Here is a 19,304-nt window from a genome sequence, read left to right as displayed (position 1 = left end):
ATGACATGACACATGTTTCTGCATTAAGCTTTTAAAATAGGTGTTTCGCAACGTGCAAGACAGCTAACCACTAAAAGATAATCTAATTGAGGATGTATGGATTTTCAGTAAAATTTCTTAATTCATAAAAAGTTAATTGATGCATTTGATTGTATCAATGCAATAAAACAATAAGATAGTTCGTTTATGAACTGTTTCCCCAATCTTACCTTTAACGGGCCTTTTTTTCTTTTTTTACACTTGTTTCTCTTTTGCTATCGGGCTGATATATCCCTTAACGCATTATGTTTTAGAGATAACTGCACTTGTAACACTAAAAGTATTTTTCCGGTCCTATTATCAACTTGGATTGTTATCTTTTGTACACAGTTATCTTTCCAAGTTGTATATACTGATATTGGCGTGCACAACAATTGCTTTTATTATAAATTACACCTTCACGATTATAGATAATTCTGTATCATAATCGAAAATGTATTGCTTCTTTTAGATATTTAGATATTTTTATCATTTCAATTGATATACAACAACTTTATAATTGTTTTTTTTTGTATTGGTTTCAGTGTAGCTGTATCAACTGCTGGTAATTACGAAGTGAACTCAGTGGTTGTAGATTTTTCTATTGATCCTGCACCAGTGTCACTGAATCCACCTTTAACTGTAGTATTTAAACATATGCAAGTATGTCATTTTACTATTTTCTAAATTCTAATTGCAATTTAATTTAAACATATTTATTTATAGTGGATTGGGAAACAAGTTTTGCAACTTATATTAATCCCTTTCCACTTCGCGGGTGCGAGTGCTGCCTTGTAGCGGCATTAGCCTACTCTTTTTCGAAATCTACAAGGGTGTCTTTAACGTGCAAGAGATGTGGCTCTCTCTTAACACGGGCCAGCCATTTATCGTCCCCGTCCGACGGACTATCATCGTTTCCTCAAGACCATACTTGCGAATGGTGTCAAGGGAGAGCCGAAAATTGGGTTCTTGAAATTTTTATCCCAAACGGGAATCGAACCAGGAACCTTTGTCTAATTGCAATGAATATATCTATAACAGTATTACTTTAGCAGCAAGGTGACATAGTATAAATTCAAATGCAGCAGTAAACAAATAAACGAACATACTACCCAACATAGACAAAGGATAAAGTGTAGACATTAAAGTAATGAAAAGCTTTACACATTTTTTCTCATTAAAAAAATCGTCGAAGATCATTTAACTGATCGTTTATGAATAAACTTATTACGGATACCAGTATTTAAGTTTTATATATGCACCAGACTGCGTTTCGTCTTCAAAAGATTCATCAGAAACGCTCGAATAAAAAAAAGTTAAACACTTCAAGTAATGTACGAAGTTGACAAACATTGAGAACCAACAAATTACAGTTTAGTCAAAATAGGGATAAATAATGTTCACCTATCTATATTTTTTCTCTTTAATAAAACAAAGCAAAAAGGTGAAATGGCGTAAACTTATAAAATAAGAATTCGTTCAGAGAGTTTATTAGTTCAATTGTATGTCCATATGATTAAAAAGAATATAATAGAATATACCATCTATGTGTTCTTCAGACTCCTCCATTTGGAAGTTTATGTGGATTTTGGGATTTTAATGCACCGTAAGTAAATTATATGTATTATGAGGAGGTGATGTAAATTATTATTCCTGATTACAACTGTATAGAAGCTTATAAGAGTATATCGGCACTGGATCACCTGATTTATGTAAATGTAAAATGTTTCAATCTAATTTCTTAAAGTAGCAGGAATTTCATTATTAAGAGTAAGGGTATTTTTTTTTAATTTCTTGATATAGGATTATGGAAAACAAAAAGAAGTTTATTGAACGGATGCACAAAAGAATCGATTTACATGCATTCTACTTGCTGAGATATAAATCAGTGTTAAATCAGACCCTTTTCGACGTCATAATTTCCTGCTAAATAAATGAATAAGACAAGCTTGAGTGAATAATTATCCATACTTAGCAATCTATCTAGCTAAATATTTAGACTTCATTTTTGTACAAGGTAGCGTTTAGTTTTATTATAGATGATGTCTGATTCTATTTATGACAGGGACCCTTTTCGACGTCATAATTCCCTTCTAAATAAATGAATTAGACAAGCTTGAGTGAATAATTATCCATACTTAGCAATCTATCTAGCTAAATATTTAGACTTCATTTTTGTACAAGGTAGCGTTTAGTTTTATTATAGCTGATGGCTGATTCTATTTATGACAGGGACACACCAAATGGAGCATGGTCTACTGTAGGGTCTAAAGTTGTCCAAAGTACAAGTGATGATACCATCTGTGAATATAATCATACTACAAATTTTGCTCTTCTGATGGGTCTCTCTGAAACGGTACGTGAAGCGTAAAAATCTAGCATTTCAAATTGTAAGTTTTGCCTTAGAGTAAAGATATGAAAATGTTAAAGTGTTTTTTTCTTTTATCTCTTTTAAACTTGACAATATTTTGATCAACTCAACTTGGTGACCAATACAACCACATAAAAAGTCATTTGAATATAGGTTACAAACGTATATTTTTTAATTGGTTCAACAATGACAATTGAGTGATATATTTATAATGTGAGGTTTAAACATTTGAGGGGCAATTAGGATACTAATCCATATGCTTTTTTTTCCAGCCAGCTGAACATGTACTGGCTCTGAGTGTAATATCAGCGGTTGGATGTGCTATTTCAATCTTATTTTTGTTGATAACAATCATAATATATGGTTTATTATGGAAGTAAGTAAATACCTCTTCATTTTCAAGAATGTTTTTAGTTTAAAATAAGAATCATTAGTTTTGCATGACTTGACGGAGTCCAAAAAAAGCAATACCGCCGAGTAAATTCAAATCAACTGTCAAAGAATAATAGAAAAAAAATAAAGTCATAACAGAAAAATACACAAAAAAGAAGCACAAATATACATGCAATTATTCTGTGAGCCGGAGTTTGAAGAACAAAAACAACACATAACTTTTAGTGAACTCAGTTACATTCCAAAGACATACTTTGGTAGAGTTAACAACTGGAGTTCCCATTTTGATAAAACATATTTTTATCGTTGTTACCGTTTGAAATGAATATTCTGTAAAATAACATGTACTTGTAGTTCTTTTCTCATTTAGGTACGTAAAGAGCGACAAATCTAAAATAATGATAAGTTTATGCATAGCATTGCTATTGTCATATATCTTATTCCTAGCTGGGGTAACACAGACTGCGAACCAGGTAATACTTATTTACATTCATTGCAAAATGAAAATATATATCCAAAGTCATTTAAAAACATTAATCCCAATTTGTAGAAGTTTATACCACATTCCCATTTTCGGGCCAGGTGAGCTTGTCTCATCACTTTGCGTCCGTCGTCGTCGTTAACTTTTACAAAAATCTTCTCATCAGAAACTACTTGGCCACAATCATCATTGGGGTATTTAGTTTAAAAAATGTGTCCGGCGACCCGTCCAACCAATCAAGATGGCCGCCATGGCTTAAAAAAGAACATAGGTGTAAAATGTAGATTTTGGCTTATAACTCAGAAACCAAAGCATTGAGAGCAATTCAGACATCGGATTAAATTGTTTATCAGGTTAAGATCTATCTGCCGTGAAATTTTCAAATGAATCGGACAACCCGTTTTTGGGTTGCTGCCCCTGAGTTGGTAATTTTAAGAAAATTTTGCTGTTTTTGAATATTATTATAGATAGCGATTAACTGTAAACAGCAATAATGTTCGGCAAAGTAAGATTTACAAATAAGTCAACTTGACCGAAATGGTAGGAGTTATTGCCCATTATAGTCAATTTTTAACAATTTTCAATAAATTTGTAAATTTTTACTTACATTTTCCACTGAAACTACTGGGCTAAGTTCATTATAAATAGAGATAATTGTAAACAGTAAAAATGTTCAGTAAAGTAAGATGTATAACACATCACCATCATAAAGACACAATTTTGTCATAAATCTATCTGCTTCCTTTGTTTAATATTCACATAGAGCAAGGTGAGCGACAAATGCTCTTTAGAGCCTCTAGTTTGTAATACCAATTACAGATGCTTTTAGATAAAACAATTTTTGTCTTTACAAAATTCAGGACGTGTGTACATTTATGGCTATACTTCTACACTACATTTTCTTGGTGGATTTCTTCATGATGTTAGCAGAAGGAGTAGAAATGGCTTTCTGTGTGCTGTATGTGTTTGCTACTAGATCGAGAGCACGATGGTTGATACCGACTGCATGGAGTAAGTTAGGCAGATATCATATTTAAAATACAACATTTTTTTCCTGATACAATTTTGGTAATTCTTAGGGTAGAGAGATTTTCATAGATATGACATGCCCAACATATTTGGCTGTATTAATGCAGAATTTTGTCACTGACTTAATTTTATCAAATGCTTGATGAAATAACGTGTCATTAAGATGCCAATTGAAAGTCCACATTTACCAGCAGTGACAATTACATTTTCTTAATTATTCCAAGTTTTTTTACGTCTTTTTTATTTAGTAAAAGCAGCTGAGTAAAATAAGAATTTGAGGTCAATATTATCCAAAATTAGCAGATATTATGTTTTACTTGCATAGCTATAAATTATGTTCTTGTTTTTTTTTAATAAAATGTTGTTACAATTTAATTATTTTATGATTTATTTTCATTTTTTAGTATTTCCCATTTTTATTGTTGGAGTATCCATGGCAGCGTCACAATTAGATGGATACGGTAATTCTAAATTGTGAGTAAAATGTTATCTTTATTTTATGTATTACATGAATCATTAAATCTGGAAAAGTACATCTTGAAATGTGCTTTTTACAAATATTTATATAGTCATCAAATGTAGATCTATCATTCACATACCTACTTGTATTCTGAATAACTAATTTATTAATTTTTTTAAACAATATTCCGTACTCCTAATAACAAAAATGCCTTATAATTGGCCTGTGTACGTCGTTTTATTTAACGCCATATAAAGTTAGGGTGATAGAAGGCGCTTAAAATTTGTTTTAAACTCGCTGCATTTGTATGAATCTGTCTTAATTCAGGAGCCTGTAGTTCAGTGCTTGTGGTATGTTGGTGTGGTTTTTATTTGATTTATAGAGATAAGACCGTTAGTTTTCCTGTTAGTATTGTTTAACACTAGTCATTTTGCTGCCCTTTATATGTTGCTGTTCGGTGTTAGTCAAGGCTACGTGTTTAAGGCCTTACTTTGACCAATTATTGTTAACCTTTGTGTGACTTGGATGGATAGTTGTCTCATGGCACATACTACATGCTCATATTCATTTGCATGAATATTGTCATTACATATGTATACAATTGGGATAAAATAAATTAGAGAAATCATGCGGTTGTAATAAGTCCATACTTTATGGAGAACTATGTTATGTCATGTAACCATTTACAAGTTTTACATTTACAGCTTTCCATTTTTGTGCAGTTTCCCTTATATATATATATATATATATACATAGCTGTATTTGTTAACATGGAACATTGGAAATAAATATATTTGTACATTTTTTTTTATAGTTGCTGGCTTTCTTTAGAGTCCGGATTAATTTGGGCATTTATTGCTCCGGTGATAGTTGTAATTCTGGTAAGTCCTTTGATATATCTTAATTTAATTAATTGTTTTAATTATGATTTTGATAACTTCGTATCACACATCAAAACAGAATTATTTGCAGGGGAAAAAAATGAAAAAAATGAAAAAGGAGACAACTTGTGACTGGTCAAAATAGTTCGACGTAACAGTTTGAAAATCACAAGTTTGTTAACTTACTTTGAAAATGCAAGAGTATAAACAAAAAACCAACCTTATACAGTAATGACAATAAAATGAAAATATCTTTGCACCAGAAATCACATTCTACTGATATTTGCAGGCGAATGCAGTTATACTGGTTTTAGTGATAAAAGCAATTTTAAGTTCACACTGTATGTTGACCATAACTGCAAAAGAACAAACAAAGTAAGTTGTGAATATAGACTTTAATCACATGAGAAATTGGTAGTTTTTTTTTTATCCAGAAAAGCTGATGAATATGATTTCAACAATAACAAACTATCCAAGTGTAGGATTTATTTTCAGTTTTTCATTAGAACATCATTAATTGTAATTTTAACTACATTTGAATCATGTACAAGGGCACATCAAGAAATGGTTATGCATTATTGTAATGTTAACGTATCGTACGTTTTTATTAGTCTTAACATTTCCTTAGTAGGAAACTGAGAACAACATAAAACCGATTGCTCATATTAAATTCATGAATTGGTATAAAACAAAAATGTTCAACATTATAATTTAATTTACAAACCGATCTAAACAGTTTTTCTTTTTTTTCAGGGCCAGCATTAGAAGTCTGTGTGTCCTACTTCCACTTCTTGGAATAACATGGCTATTTGGAATATTCTCAGTTAATGAGGATTTGGTTGTATTCCAATATTTATTCGCAATTTGCAACTCTCTTCAGGTAATTGGTTTATTAAACGTATAATGTGTATGTTATATAGTTAAACGTTGCAAATTATGGTCAATCACGTACAATTCGAAAGATTTTCAACAATTTCACACATCAATGCATATTCAGTGATATGGCAATGTATGGATATTTCGATTATTTCTCATTACCAAAAGTGATGAAATTATACTCGCAAATTCTCAAATGAAGATAAATTAGAAGAAATAATTATAGTAGATGTTGCAAATTTTAATTTCAATCTCGCTAACGCTGAGGATGAAATTTGAATATCACGGCCCAGGTCATGTGTAAATTTCCAACAAATGTATGGGTTTCATGAATTATTTCTGATAAAAACCATATGTGCTAACACTTTGACGAATGGTATATGAATTTGCAAATCTTAAGGAAATATACGCATTGCTTAAAGTTAATCACTCAAGATGTGAAAGTATAGCTTTTGATTATAATTGTATTTTGTATGTTACTGCACTTTTCTGTATATTTATATTTTTGTTTCAGGGGCTCTTCATCTTTTTGTTCCATTGTCTCCTATCCAAACAGGTAAGACTGTATAGCAATCACAACTAGCCACATTAAACAAATCTGCATATTTAACAACAGGCAGCAAATCTATAAGCTCGATATTAAAGCGCAAAACGTTTTTTTTGCCCCATTTATGGGCATTATGCTTTCTGGTTTGTGCGTCCAATCAACTTGAAACTTAGTATACAAAGTCCTTATGGTATGATCTTTTTAATTTTAATGTCAAATTAAAGTGTTTACCCCATTTTCACGGTCCACTAAACATAGAAAATGATAATGCGGATGGGGCATTCATGTACTATGGACACATTCTTGTTTTCCACTTTTTTCTCATATCATTCAAGCGTTATTCCTGTAGACATTTTTGATATCAATATCTTTCCATGGGTAGATTGACAATGTTTGTACACAATTTTGGTTAGTAATGTCTGATTTATTTTGCTACACGTACTAAAAAAACAACATTTTTTATTATCATTTCCTCCATAGATTAGGGATGGCATGCATCATTGGCAGAGTAGACGGAATGGAGAGTATGGGGTATCTGGAACAACAATAACAAGACAGACTGCAATAACATCAGATACTGCACAACCAAGTACCTCACACCAGGTTAGTTATCTTTTATGGATAGTTATTCTTTATATCTTTGTCATGATTAGGAATGAAACGTTGATTGTATGCATCATGACTTTTTTTTTACAACACAGAAGGTTTTATGAAGAGGGAACTTGGAAACAACAGACTAGACAGTCATATTATTTACCTTCCACCATTTATAACATTCCATACTTTCCCCGGTATCAAGCGAATAATGGAAACCATGGTTAAGTAATGATTAACACGGTTTATTAAGGCAAATTAATATATTACATTATACTGTTTATGGGAAATCATCAAACCAAACAAACTTTCCATTGACATATCTCATTTTTAGGAATCATCCAAAGCAGAAGCGGGAGAAATAACAGAGGACGATGCCAGCGTTGCAACAAAAGGTAAATAAAAGTTAAATATTAGTAAATAGCAATCTATAAACGTATAAAAATATGGTTAAAGGGAGTTGCAATGGAGCAGGAGTTTAAGTTTTCAAGAAGAAAAAGACAGCCATATGAATTTAAATTTACTAAAATATTTTACCTTACAATGTTGAGTGAGTGCGCATAACTACAAAACTCATTCAGCTGGATAAAATAACACTTAATATGATGGGGTTGTACTGATATATTTTAAAAGTCGGTTTAAATGAAATACTTATTGATAGAAATTGATTAAAAAAAAGTACATGCTTTTATAAAAACTAAAAACATTTTTTTAGAGTCAAGACGCGATGCTGATTATATTGAAAAATCGAAAAATCTCTTGAGTAAGTATTGATTACTAATTTAAAGAAATGTTTGTTTTCTTAAAATGTCCTGCACTTAGTCAGGAAAATGGCTGTGTATGTACATTTTAATGTTGTGTTTCTGTTGTGTCGTAGTTTTCCTTTTATACGTAATGCATTTCCCTCAGTTTTAGTTTGTAACACGGATTTGTTTTTATACCCCAACCTACGATTGTAGAGGAGCATTATGTTTTCTGGTTTGTGGGTCTGTTCGTCCGTCTGTTTGTTCGTCTGTTCGTTCGTTCGTCCGTCCGTTTGTCCCGCTTCAGGTTAAAGTTTTTGGTCAAGGTAGTTTTTGATGAAGTTGAATTCACATCAACTTGAAACTTATTACACATGTTTCCTATGATATGATCTCTCTAATTTTATTTCCAATTAAAGTTTTGACCCTTATTTCACGGTCCACTGAACATGGGAAATGAGAGTGCGAGTGGGGCATCCGTGTACTATGGACACATTCTTGTTTTCTCAATTGATTTATGAATTTCGAACAGCGGCATACTGTTGCCTTTATTTTTCATAATTTTTTTGTAATATCCTTAAACCATAATTGCTAGACAGTCAAAGTTACTTTGGTGCATCTAGGACTACATAATATATATTACAGTTCACAAAACTTTTTAATTTGTATTTTTCATTGAAAACTGTTAACATCCCTGTTCTTTGTTTTTTTGATAAATGTATCATTGACAATAATACCACATCATCTTTGTTGTGTACATTTTATAGTCGTTGTAGGTATTTTAAATTTGATAGCTTTACAAACTTCCACGTGCACAGCATTGCACATGTTTTATAGAAAATTGAATTATCACTTACTTATATGCAAAACTTTCTGGTGCACTACAGTGTTCCTGTTGTTTTTTTGTTTTCCTCTTATAGTTGACGTGCTTCACTTGTTTGTAGTTTATAACTTGGAGTTTTTTTGCACACAGGTAAACTACTGATGTCTTTTTGTACAAGATGTATTATTATAAACCAAAAACGAAAAAATGAAAAAAAGGTTTTTATGTTTTATAAAAATAGGAAACCTGATTTGCTTACCTTTTTGAAGCACTTAGTACCTAATTTTTCGGTGAGGTCAAAGGAGGAAAGGGGGGGGGGGAGGTTGTGATGCACAGTCTTTAGTTGTCAATGTGTTTCATACACTGCTTGGTTGTTTGACATAAAAATTGTGAGTTTGACATCCACATAGGATTGAATATAACTTTGACATCTTCTGGCACTCTATATTTGACAGCGGAATAATTCTAAAAGAGTTGCGGACCGATTATAACTGAAATGTGTATTTCAAGTTAAAATGTTTGAAAAATAGTTTTTGAGTCTTGTGATCTATTATTTGTCTGTTTGTCTTTTTTCTATTTAGCCATTGCATGATCAGTTTATTTTCTACCTATGAGTTTGACTGTAACTCTGGTGGATTTTGCCCCTCTTTGGTATTATATATCATGAAGACTATGCATCACGAACTGAAAAAAATGGGGGTGATATCTTCATTGCATTATATGTAACATGTTTCACAGAATACAAAAGTTTGTATGTAATTTCATTACCTCAGGAGAACGACAGGCAGACATAGATAAAAAGCAGAAATCCCTTGCTGATGAACTCCGAGCTAAATTAGGTGGAAACAGTGGGGTTGCTACAGACAACATCAAAGTAACAAGTATCAAGAGAAAAGACGAAGGTCCTGAGTGTGTATCACCGGGAAACATTTCATCTAGTGAGGAAAAGGTAGAAGATTTATATAAAATGTATCTTGCCTGTGTATGTCATTCAAAGTTCATGACTTTAGATATAATAAGATGTCTAATATTCAAACGCCTTCACCACTTTAAACAGTTATTGACATATCCAATATCTTTATCTATTATTCAAATACATTTGATATACACCCATATCAGAATTGATATTATTCATTTGAATGACCAGACCATGCAATCGTATTCATAAGATCACAAAAGACACATATTATGAAATGATGTATAAAGATACCTTGTTTTGGAATTTTAGGGGTAAATCAAATTGATTTTTTGAACTATATTATAATTTTCAGCACATACTATTGTGTTTGTTATATTATCTAGAAATTCAATGAAATAACTGAAGAAAAGACATCGAATAATTCAGAATGGTCAACGGAAACGGAATCCCCAGGTAATTCGACAACCATTGACGTACATGTTGAGGATACGAAACAAACGCCGAATCAAAATGTAGATCAAAAGGTAATTACGTGTACGATTGAAAATGAATGTTCTTTTAGGGTAAATTGTGCAGTAAGATATTTACCTCGGAAATAACGAAAATAAGACACACGCTTACATTTACTAATAAACTATTGTTAGATTAGTTCTTCTAGAATACTTGAGAAAATATCAAATAGGAGTAATCTGTGTATAGTGCGTTAATTGTTATAACTTTCAAGTAATAAAGACATTTATAGTTGCCTTATTCATGTCGAATTGTTCATCTCGTTGATTATTGTAGGAAAGAACAGTTTCGAAATTATATGAAGAGGCTTGTATTGAGAAAGATGATGTCCTTGAATTAGAGGTGAAGGTAGTTACATCATCTCCTCTACCTAAACGAAAATCGGATTCCAGGTAAGTTACCTTTCATCATCAACCACTACACTAATGAAATATCTAAGTGTTGGATATCTGTTTGGATCGTAATAACACCTCCCAAATCGCAATTTTTTCTTTTTTTTATATAAGTTTAGGTTATTTTCAATATATTTTCTGTTTGTAAATTCAGTTCTGTAAAGTAAAGTTATATGCCATCAATACAGTATTGCTCATTAGCTTTAACAGACAATGATGTAGCTAGATTTACGTGAATAACCACTTTCAAACTGTCTGAACAGAATTTAATTGAGATCAAGCAAGCCTTGTAAACAATAAAAAATAGTTAAGATCCTATGCTATCAGTCGGACTCTTGTTTTGTTTTCATTAGACTCATTAGAAATACACTAATTGAAACAGTTGAATGTCCAAATCAGAAACGTTAAAGGGTCGTAAAAACTAAGACTTCCGAAAAGTGGTACCAAATACGGCCAAAGCAATCTTGACCTGTGGTTAGAAAAATATAATTGTCTCGAATAAATCGTCATTTTATGAACAGTCAATTCACCGTAAGTTTACCGAAAATGAATACATCAATGATATTTTCAGTCAATTCCAAAGTATTGCTTAGCGGGCTGATAAAAACCGTTGGAACTAGCAATGGCATCGTAATCTCATCACAGATACAAACTGGTTATTTTATATGTCAGACGCGCATTTTGTCATCATGACGTCATTAGACTAATTTGTGACGCTCAAATTAAAACAGGTTGAAGGTGAAATCATATACGAAGTTGTGCGGTTGTTTTTGATCTATGAGTTTGAATGTCTTTTTGGTACAAAAAGTGTATCTTTTGCCCTCTTTTTAGAGATAAGTAAAACAGAATATTTCGAAATAAAAAAGTTTAAATCTCATATTGGCAGTTCCTCATTTAACGTAATATTTTTCCTTTATATAGCTCCTCATCGAATGAAGACGAGATAGCTGTAAAAAACTCCAGTCAAACTGTAGAAAGCAAGGAAAATATCGAAATCGTATCATACATCAATACAAGTTCAGATAGTGAGGAAGACCTAAAATCACCACCTGTGATCGTACAGCAGCCTACTACTGAAATAGAAAATTCAGGTAAGGAAGTATTGTTAGTCATTATCAATTTTACAGAATAGAAATACTGTTGTGACGTTTTTGATAGTGAAAAACTCAATCTGGTTTCCCACATCGATATTTGTCCGTTATGTTCAGAGAAACGTTACACATACCAACAATATAAAAAAGACACAAAAACTATGGATCTTTTATTTAAAGGAACGATTGTCAATACTGCTTTGTGGCCTTGTTTTTAATAGAATTAGCTAAAAAATCTACATATTTCTATACATATTCAGGTATTTCACATCCAACCTTTTATGGTAGTATCCTTTACAAAGCCCAAAAATGTCACATCAAAAGATAACAAAACCTTTAAACAGACTTATTAAGAAGGGATGTAGTTACGATACTGTTGTTAGGTCATTAATGATTGCATTTTTTGGCTTTAATATTGTTTTACTTATAGGGTCTTTGGATCGTAATTGACCACATTTCTTCTAAAACCAAGAATATATTTTATGATGGTATAACACTAAACCCCTTACAGGAGGGATTATGCTTGTTATTCATATGATGAAGACATAATCTTTCAATCAGTAAAATTTAGGTCTGGAGCTTTTGTTTCAGTAAGTGATAGTAATCGGTTGTTATATATGTATTATTGTCATTTTGTTTATTATTTTTTTGTTTTCTATTCTGGCATCGGACTTGGAATTTTCTTAAACGGAGTTTAACTGTGCGTACTGTTTTGCGTACTTCTGTGCGTTTGTTTTTCTAGAGGTATAAGGAGAGGGTTGAGATCCCGAAAAAACATGTTTAACCCCGCCGCATTTTTGCGCATGTCCAAATAAAGGCAACAGTAGTATACCGCTGTTCAAAACTGATAAATTCATGGACAAAAAACAAAATCGGGGAAAAAAGTCAGGAGCTTCTGGCCTATGTTAGTGTTGTATCATTTTTAAATTTAGTTTCTTGTGAATAATTTAGAGTTTAGTATGACGTCCATTATCACTGAACTAGTATACATATTTGTGTAGGTGCCAGCTGAAGGACTCCTTCTGAGTGCGGTAGATTTCGCTGCATTGAAGATCATATGGTGGCTTTCGACTGTTGTTTGCTATATAAACGGGTTATTGTCTCTTTGTCACATTCCCCATTTCCATTCTATATTTTATGTGACAGCATCACAACGTCTGTGCATGGGAGGTTACTATATTCCTCTCATTGTCTTTCAATAATTTAAAAACTATGAACTGCTAATCGATGTAACGTAAGTTTTACAGATTACCGAATATCACATTGCCTACCATTCCAATGTATAAATGCATTCATAGGTTTAGTCGAATTCAGTGATAGTTCTTTTATTGACGTTTATCTCTTGATTATATTTCTGTCGCTGCGTTCCTGTCCTTGTTAAAATTGGGATTCTTACTGAGCACCTTAGCATATTTTTTAATTTCTTTTTTTAAGAAGATTCATTTTGGAGTTTACCTCCAACGATATCAGATGGCAACCTAGTAGATTTTCCTGGAAAGTTATCTATGAACGACAATGAGAACTGGTCAAAGGATACAAATATAACAGATCTGAATAGGTAATGTGATCACTGTTTAAAATGTATAAGATTATTATGACGGGAAATGTTATTTTCGAATAATTTAATAATTGGAATGTAATGAAGTGTTAATATTGCTACAGTATATTAATGTTTTCCATACAAAGTAATTGATCACAGAAGGAACTCTGCAGTTCATACTTTGTTAAAATTTGTATATCTCACAAATAGCCTTCAATTTCCATACACGATAAATGGGAGACAAAAACTGACACTGTTGTCAATTATAATGTTCAATTATTTCAATTGAAATAACATTTAACAATATGTTTTGGTGATAAAGTTTTCTCTTAATTTGGTATAATAGCACTTCTTGACGGATACCACTAAAATATTAAACGGTGTTGCTGCAGGATAACTTTAATGAAAAAAATGGTATTTGCAATGATTTAATTTTATTGTCTTTGATGCTCTTTTCAAAAAATAAAACATGTCATTTGTTTTTTTTACTTAGGTCAGAACCAGGACTTATATATGATGCAACAGAAGACAAAACAAGAATTTCTGATTTCTGTAAGTGTATGATAGTAAATACAATTGTCGTTAATTACATTACTTAAAATGTTAGTGATAAAATCAATAGTATGTATAGATTATCGTTTTTTTTCTACACATTGATATCGTAAAATATCAGCCAAGAGCAACAATGTGAACCTTTTTGGCGAGTGAGCGTAGCGAACGAGCTAAAAAGTTTCTCATTGTGTCGAGCGGCTGATGTTTTACGATATCTATACGTAGAAAACCCGATTATCTGTTTATCGTTCTATTAATGGTCGTTTTTCTTCTCCCCAAGACAGTTTTACGCTTGACGAAAGCAAGCTTGATAACGTCTCCACTCTTATTGTGACGTCGCTGATAACTTCTCCTCTCATATTGTGACGTCGCTGATAATGCCTGGTCTCGTTTTGAAGTCTTGATACGAGAATTACTGAGCGACAGCACAGGGTGATATAGGCGATAAATTCTATTATCAAACAGATTGTAAAGGCCAATTACCTGCCAAACTCAAAACAAAAACATTGGTTATATCTTTCAAAACAATGAGGCACAAGTAAAAAACTTTTCAGACCTTTGTAAGTGATAAAACTTACTAAACCTTCCTTTCTATTTGAAAATAAATGCGTTTGTATAAAGACGTATGGTTTGAACCACATTTATATATGACTTGCATGTATTGGAACGCCCCTTTGAAACTATCTTGATCCGTCTCAATTGTCATAATCATGAACAGCACTGTATCTTAATTTAGAAATTAAAAAAAACAATGACACATTATGGACTGAAAGAGTTATACAATTATTTGTTGCTCAGAGCATTCAGTTTTATATATTATTGATTTAGGTTATCAAGGTACCAAGATTATAATTTAGTACGCCAGACGCACGTTTCGTCTACATAAGACTCGTCAGTGACGCTCATATCTAATCAGTACGTCTAGAGAAAAGACTTAATGAGAGGCGAAAGATACCAGAGAAACATTCAAATCCATACATCAAACAATAAACTGACAGTTACAAGGTTAAAAAAAACCCCGATCAAATGACGAATAATAATACACCAAACACAACGTAAAAAACTAATGACCAAGCAACACAAAACCCATCAAAATTGTGGATCATCTCAGGTATTCAGAGAGGGTATGCAATATCTTCTCCATATGTAACATCCGTTGTGTTACTAATATTTGTACACATTCGGTACTTCGTCTTATTAGATAGGTCGCAGTTAGGAAATGTTTTATATGTTTAATGTAGTGATACCTACACATTAAAAGTTGAGTTGTCTCCGTCTTCGTTTACATTTTAATAATCTTTTAATGCTTCAATTACAGCAACTCAAAGTGCACCAGCTGATTTGATTACTTCAGCGGATGGTATTGCAGATACAAAGTTAGAGAAAATACTGTCAGAATCGTCAATCGAAGATGGCGATTCATCGTCTTCTGAAACATTGGATGGTGAAACACAGGACACCAACTTGAAAGCAAGGTATTTTGTATTATTTATTGCCCTGATTTAAAAAAAAATTTTATTCAAAAATCTACGGTTTCGATTTTAATCTGTACAAATAATTTACCAGTAAGACTCGAAATCAAGTAAAGCAAAGGTTTGTGAAGTCAAACACATAAAACGATAAAACCCAATTTATTGCTTCACTACATTGAAAATATACATAAGTTAAAGTGAAAAGTTGTAGCTAGGGCTTGTACCTTTTTTCAAAACTGATTGAAAATATTATCGTTAAAGAGACTTGGTTTTCAAGGTTTGATAACATTTTTACTATTTTGTTACATTGGTTGCACACTTTCTGCTGTGTCAATGTCGTAAGATTAGAACTTTGATTAAATCTAAAAACAAACTTTCTCAAAAAATAGAAGTAGCATTGAAGATGGTATGTTCTTACATTACCTCTCTGTATAAAAAGGAATCTGACTGATGGCTAAGGGACCTGAAAAAGTTAAACATCATCATTTCTGTAGTGAACTGAACTTTTGTAATTCATTTTAATTTTTTTTTTGGTATTATCATTTCAAATTTTTAGGATACACAAACATTAATGATGAAACCCCTGCTAATAAAATTGTATGCCTGTTTCAGCATAACAGATTCCCTGGAGAGTCTTAGGCAAATTGACGAGTCAAAGATGTCAGAATCAGATGACAACACAAAAGAACGTCCGAGTTCCGAACAATCAATGGACATTCGGAAGATTACAGATACAGACGACGAAGAACCTATAGATGATACCACTGAACAAGCAGAATCTAATAACACCAGACAGAACAGCGCGGAATATGATACAAAATTGTAAAGATTGTGAGGATTCAAAACTTTGAAAATATATTCTTGTTTTTACTTTTTCAAACCGTAGTTTTTTTCATTCGTGTGAAATAAACTTGAAAAGAAAGTGCTAGGATAAGCTGAAAAAATACCCCAGTATCTGTATGAAAATAAGAATACAAGTTGTAGTTTTACAAATATCATTAATTCATTCATTAATGTGTTTAAGATACAATTCATAAAATGACATTTTAATTCATGAAAACAAATTGAACAATCATTTTCTATATTTATGGAAATATTTTAGTTACAACAGAACTTTGTCTGAAGTCATACTTTTCATCTTTATAATGTTGAGTTTATAGTAGTCATTAGTTATATTTCATTTATTTATTTGTTTGTTTGTTTGTTTGTTTGTTTGATTGTTTATTTGTCTATTTTTCATACATTCATTTAAATATTTATTGATATACGCATTCCATTAAGTGTTCATTTTCATTGACATATGATTACAAATAATCCAAATAATTGAATATCCGAAGATTAAACAAAAGAAAGGTTTTTAAAATTCTACAATAAAAAAATATCTGCAACTATTGTTTTTTTTTTTACCTGCACATAAGAACAATTACGAGAACGATTTATTTGTTAATCCTAATATTATAGTATAGATATTTGTGTCAATTATACATATCATCATTACGGTCCGGTCCGTTCATGCTTTGAAATCTACCCCTATTAATTTTTCCTATTATTAAATCGCCAAGAGGACTGAATACCATGATCTTAAAATATGTAGAAATAAATGTTTGGTAAAATCCCTCAATCAATACTAGTTACAAGATCCGGGACATACACACTTATACACTCAACTTTGTACTGATTGATCTAATGACGTTCGCAAAAAAATAAAATCAATTGTCAATTGTGACGTCAATGCTTTCTGATAGAGGTGTTAACATTTTAATTACCTTGATTTGTAGATAAACTTGATAAGGGTGTATTCAATGACCCGCAGTAGTTTCACATTTCATAGACACGATAAATTATCCACTAATAAGTTGAATCTCTGTTTTTACTATTACATGTATTATGAATCGTTGTATTATACACATTATATACAGTTATACGTTGCATCGGTCTATAGCATATGGCAAAAACTTGTACGACCAGAACCAAACTGTAAATGTTATTGCTAGTTTTACAAATCTTTTCAAAATTGTCCGTTTATAAATTTAGAAACAAAAAAGAAACGAAGCTAAATCCCGTGGACAACGTTGACCATATATTGGCTTGCCTTGTTTGTAGATCCTTTTGGTCATATTGCACTATTATTCCTGCACTTAAAATGCTTGGGTTTAAAAATTAAATATGCTTTGATCATTCCACATTATGGTAAATCCAGAAAAGCGCTTTGAACGCAGAAAATATATATATATATACCATTTTTCCATGTCTCCTTTTGAAGCACGGAGTCTACCGCTGTTTGTCTATTATCAGTCCCTGAGTTTATCATCAACTCAATAATCAGAACTTTGGAACTGACCTAATGTATAGCCATTTTTTATTTAGGTTGTCTGTTTATCAATTTGAAAACTAAAGTTTCAACTTTATCGAGCAAAGCTGACCTTCGAAAGTTTGGCCTTTTTTAAAGTTTTTTTTGTCATAATTCATTTTCAACTGTAACGGTTCGAATGCCTCCTTGGCTTGCAAATATTTCGTTTGGAGAGTTCCTTGTGTAAGCAAAACAAAAAAGCGCCTCATACGCATGCGATTTGTATTTTAATTTAGTAATTTATAAGCATTTGAAACGTAAGAAATTGTTGGGTAATACCTATATTAGACCATCTAAAGAATACTAGTAAATGAAACCCGATTGTTATGAGCAATTTCATCAGTATTGAAATATTTTGGCTCACCCGGTGACCTTCCTTTACGTCTTCACTTTCCTTCACGAATAGAACTATTTTAGGACCTTTTGTTACTACGTTTGGTACAAACATCAGGTTTGTAATTTAATAAGGTTTTTTAAAGACTAAACAATTTGTGAGGTTATCCCAAGATACTAAATGTCAGGCTAATTAGGTTAAATGTTACAATTATTTCACTTTAAAACTTAACTTACAATCCTGTTATCTACGATGAGTTTATTTAGCTGCTTCTTCTATAAATGTATTTATTCATGTAAAAAACTATGTGTTTTGTGTATGGTATTGAATCGCATGTGTATATGAACTTGGTATGGAAAGTCTGTATACACTTAAAACTTCAGTTTAATAAATGGGGTAACCAATTTTGTTTAAAAACAACCGTTTGGAAGTCAACTACATTGAATGTTTACAAGAACCACAATGACTTCTTGTTTTAATGGGTAAGTATACTATTGAGCTTATTTTTTCAGCTTTTTTAATGTTAAATCAAGGATCAGTAAATTTTCAATTTCTACAATTTTTGTGTTAGTTTAAGTCAATAATGACACCAAAGGCTCTATTTTGCTAGTGTAAAGGTCCCATACATATGTTCTAAATTGATTAGGTGAATTGCTGACACCTAAAAATGTTAGAAACAAATTTCTCTAATTTTTGCGCTATTTTCACATTTCCTGACCGGTGTGAGAAAAATATTTCTCCTCACTAGTGAAAAATCTGTTCTCGGCAAATGATTAGTCGAAATTTGATTATGACGTAAAAATGTTTTGTTTTCTTCTCAATTTTCCTATTGTGACGTCATGAAAAAAGGCGACCTTGCCTGATGACGTCGCATATAAAGAGCACAATTTTCTGAAAATCTTTGAAGATCTTTGAAAAAGAACGATAA

The 19,304-nt window shown here is 31.7% G+C and overlaps 1 protein-coding gene across 4 annotated transcripts in view; it reads left to right on the top strand.

Annotated features, from left to right (window-relative positions):
* The window catches only part of LOC134688338 (uncharacterized), a 40,410-nt gene extending 23,546 nt beyond the window's left edge, over positions 1 to 16,864 (top strand). Inside the window, exons 22-43 of one of the 4 annotated variants that reach the window (XM_063548949.1) lie at positions 564 to 681; positions 1,578 to 1,624; positions 2,251 to 2,374; positions 2,662 to 2,765; positions 3,153 to 3,255; positions 4,124 to 4,274; positions 4,697 to 4,766; positions 5,567 to 5,633; positions 5,923 to 6,008; positions 6,387 to 6,513; positions 7,024 to 7,065; positions 7,537 to 7,659; positions 7,985 to 8,045; positions 8,366 to 8,413; positions 9,990 to 10,165; positions 10,519 to 10,659; positions 10,922 to 11,037; positions 11,959 to 12,128; positions 13,566 to 13,686; positions 14,162 to 14,220; positions 15,539 to 15,695; positions 16,305 to 16,864. In XM_063548949.1, coding sequence (XP_063405019.1) covers positions 564 to 681; positions 1,578 to 1,624; positions 2,251 to 2,374; positions 2,662 to 2,765; positions 3,153 to 3,255; positions 4,124 to 4,274; positions 4,697 to 4,766; positions 5,567 to 5,633; positions 5,923 to 6,008; positions 6,387 to 6,513; positions 7,024 to 7,065; positions 7,537 to 7,659; positions 7,985 to 8,045; positions 8,366 to 8,413; positions 9,990 to 10,165; positions 10,519 to 10,659; positions 10,922 to 11,037; positions 11,959 to 12,128; positions 13,566 to 13,686; positions 14,162 to 14,220; positions 15,539 to 15,695; positions 16,305 to 16,518 — 2,425 coding nt within the window. In that variant the 3' untranslated portion in view covers positions 16,519 to 16,864. Of the gene's footprint in view, positions 1 to 563; positions 682 to 1,577; positions 1,625 to 2,250; positions 2,375 to 2,661; positions 2,766 to 3,152; positions 3,256 to 4,123; positions 4,275 to 4,696; positions 4,767 to 5,566; positions 5,634 to 5,922; positions 6,009 to 6,386; positions 6,514 to 7,023; positions 7,066 to 7,536; positions 7,660 to 7,984; positions 8,046 to 8,365; positions 8,414 to 9,989; positions 10,166 to 10,518; positions 10,660 to 10,921; positions 11,038 to 11,958; positions 12,129 to 13,562; positions 13,687 to 14,161; positions 14,221 to 15,538; positions 15,696 to 16,304 lie in introns of all 4 variants that reach the window. The other 3 variants (XM_063548948.1, XM_063548950.1, XM_063548951.1) reach the window with 3 other exon arrangements.
* Positions 16,865 to 19,304: the final 2,440 nt, after the last annotated feature.

This window comes from Mytilus trossulus, chromosome 10 (genome assembly GCF_036588685.1).
Source record: "Mytilus trossulus isolate FHL-02 chromosome 10, PNRI_Mtr1.1.1.hap1, whole genome shotgun sequence".
In the NCBI taxonomy this organism is placed as follows: domain Eukaryota; kingdom Metazoa; phylum Mollusca; class Bivalvia; order Mytilida; family Mytilidae; genus Mytilus; species Mytilus trossulus.
This window is presented reverse-complemented; position numbering and strand designations above follow the sequence as displayed.